Genomic DNA, 2,031 nt, shown 5'->3' with positions numbered 1-2,031 from the left:
TAGGGAGAGGAAACACACACCATAATCCATCTGATCATCTGGGAAGGAAACCTTAGGGCAGTCAACATTTGCTCAATAAATTGCCACTCAATTGAATCATAGGCTTTTTTGAGGTCTATTTTCATGATGCATCTAGGGGAACAGGACTTCCTATTATACAGCCTTACTAAGTCTTGACAAATAAGTATGTTATCCACTATTTTCCTACCTTTAATAAAAGCACTTTAATTAGCACTTATTATCTCAGGTAGCACACTAGCAATCCTATTGCAAATCACCTTAGAAATGGTCTTGTAGATGACATTACAACAGGCAATGGGTCTGAAATCTGCCACACTAATAGGTCTATCTTTTTTAGGGATAAGGGTCAAAGTTGTAGAATTAATTTGCTTCAGAAGTTTACCTGATGCAAAAAACTCCCTGACAGCCTTAACAATGTCCTTACCAACAATACTATAAGAATCTTTAAAAAACTGAGAGGAGTAGCCATCTAGGCCAGGAGCTTTATTAGCAGGAATAGAGAAGAGAGCCTCCTGAATCTCATCATCAGTAACAGCTCTGATCATATAGTTAGCTTGATCCACACTGACAACCTTCCCTTGCCTGATAGTAGGAATGTGCACATCCCTTACAACTTTGCTAGACCCTAGCAACTGTTTATAGTAATCATGAAAAGCCACCTCAATATTGTCAACAGTGGTGTGTGTAACCCCATGCCTATCCTGGATGCACAAAATTCTGTTCTGAAGCCTTCTAGCTTTCATCACACTATGGAGTAAGTAGAGTTATCATCCCCATCACTCATCCAATGAACCTTTGCTTTTTGACTAAGAAAACTTCTCCAAGCAGCATCCAACTCCCTATAAGCACAGGCAGCCACTTTCTCAGCAGCCTGTAAATCAACATTAGTGGAAGCAGTATGGAGTTTCTTTTGAATCTCATGTAAATGAAGTAAGGCCACCTTAGCTGATATTTCAACATTTGCAAAGCTGGATTTATTCAGGGCTTTTAAAGGAGATTTAAGAGCTTTGAGTTTCTTAACAATTTGAAACATGGTATAACCTTCAATCTGAGTTTCCCAAATACTTTTGACAGTGGGCAAGAATTCTGCATCTTTTCCCCACATGTAAAAAAACTTAAAGCAACCTTTGCTTCTCTCAGGTGCAGGCCAAAGAGTGATAGTACAAGGGCAATGGTCATATAACCCTTCAGGGTGAAAAATAGTGTTAGCTGCAGGGAATTGAGCTAGCCACTCATCATTAATCAAAACCATGCCAATCCTACTAAACACCATGTCCCCAACATCATGCTTATTATTCCATATGAAGAATGCCTCCTGTGCAGGAGTGTCCATCAGACCACGATTAGCAACACAATCCTGAAAACCCCTCGACTCTGCAATAGTAATTTCAGACCCAATTCTCTCATTCATTGCCAACACATTATTAAAATCTCCCATGACCATCCAAGGACCATTCACCACAGCAGACATATGATTAAGAGACTCCCATAGAGACACTCTTTCAGCAATCCTGTTGAACACATACACAATAGAGGCCCACCATTGAACTCCAGTAGGCAAGAAAGTGACCCTAGTGTGAATCACCTGAGCTTGACTACTAATAATCTCTACCTTATAATTCATTGGATCCCATACAAGCCAAATTCTGCCCCCTCATGAGGATCAATATTGTTAACCATAGACCAATTCATCCCTAAACCATTGTGCACTTCATTAATGGAATTCCTTCTAACTCTAGTTTCTAAAATACTAAAGAAACCTACATTATTCAAATGCAAAAATCTTCTAACATCAGACTGCTTATTCCCAATATTAAACCTCCTAACATTCCAAAACCCAATGCTACCCATTCTCAATTAGGTTGAGATCATACTCCTTTTCAAGGTCACAAACCTCCCTAATCTGGATAGAACGTTCAACCACTTCAAGAAATGTTCTCCTATTACTCCCAACTCCTATCCCCCTTGTCTAGTCATCTGAGTAATGATCCTACCAGGGGAGAAAATAGA

At 39.5% G+C, this 2,031-nt stretch overlaps 1 protein-coding gene across 1 annotated transcript; it reads right to left on the bottom strand.

Moving 5' to 3' along the window:
• Nucleotides 1-763: 763 nt before the first annotated feature.
• On the bottom strand, nt 764-1,645 carry LOC141630212 (uncharacterized). The gene has a single exon (XM_074443069.1). The coding sequence runs from the start codon at nt 1,643-1,645 to the stop codon at nt 764-766; it is 882 nt and encodes a 293-aa protein (XP_074299170.1).
• Nucleotides 1,646-2,031: the final 386 nt, after the last annotated feature.

This window comes from Silene latifolia, chromosome Y (genome assembly GCF_048544455.1).
Source record: "Silene latifolia isolate original U9 population chromosome Y, ASM4854445v1, whole genome shotgun sequence".
Taxonomy (NCBI): Eukaryota; Viridiplantae; Streptophyta; class Magnoliopsida; order Caryophyllales; family Caryophyllaceae; genus Silene; species Silene latifolia.
This window is presented reverse-complemented; position numbering and strand designations above follow the sequence as displayed.

What these genes read in the sequence shown, in the direction of transcription:
- LOC141630212 (XM_074443069.1), bottom strand. Translation starts at nt 1,645, where the DNA reads ATGAATTATAAGGTAGAGATTATTAGTAGTCAAGCTCAGGTGATTCAC.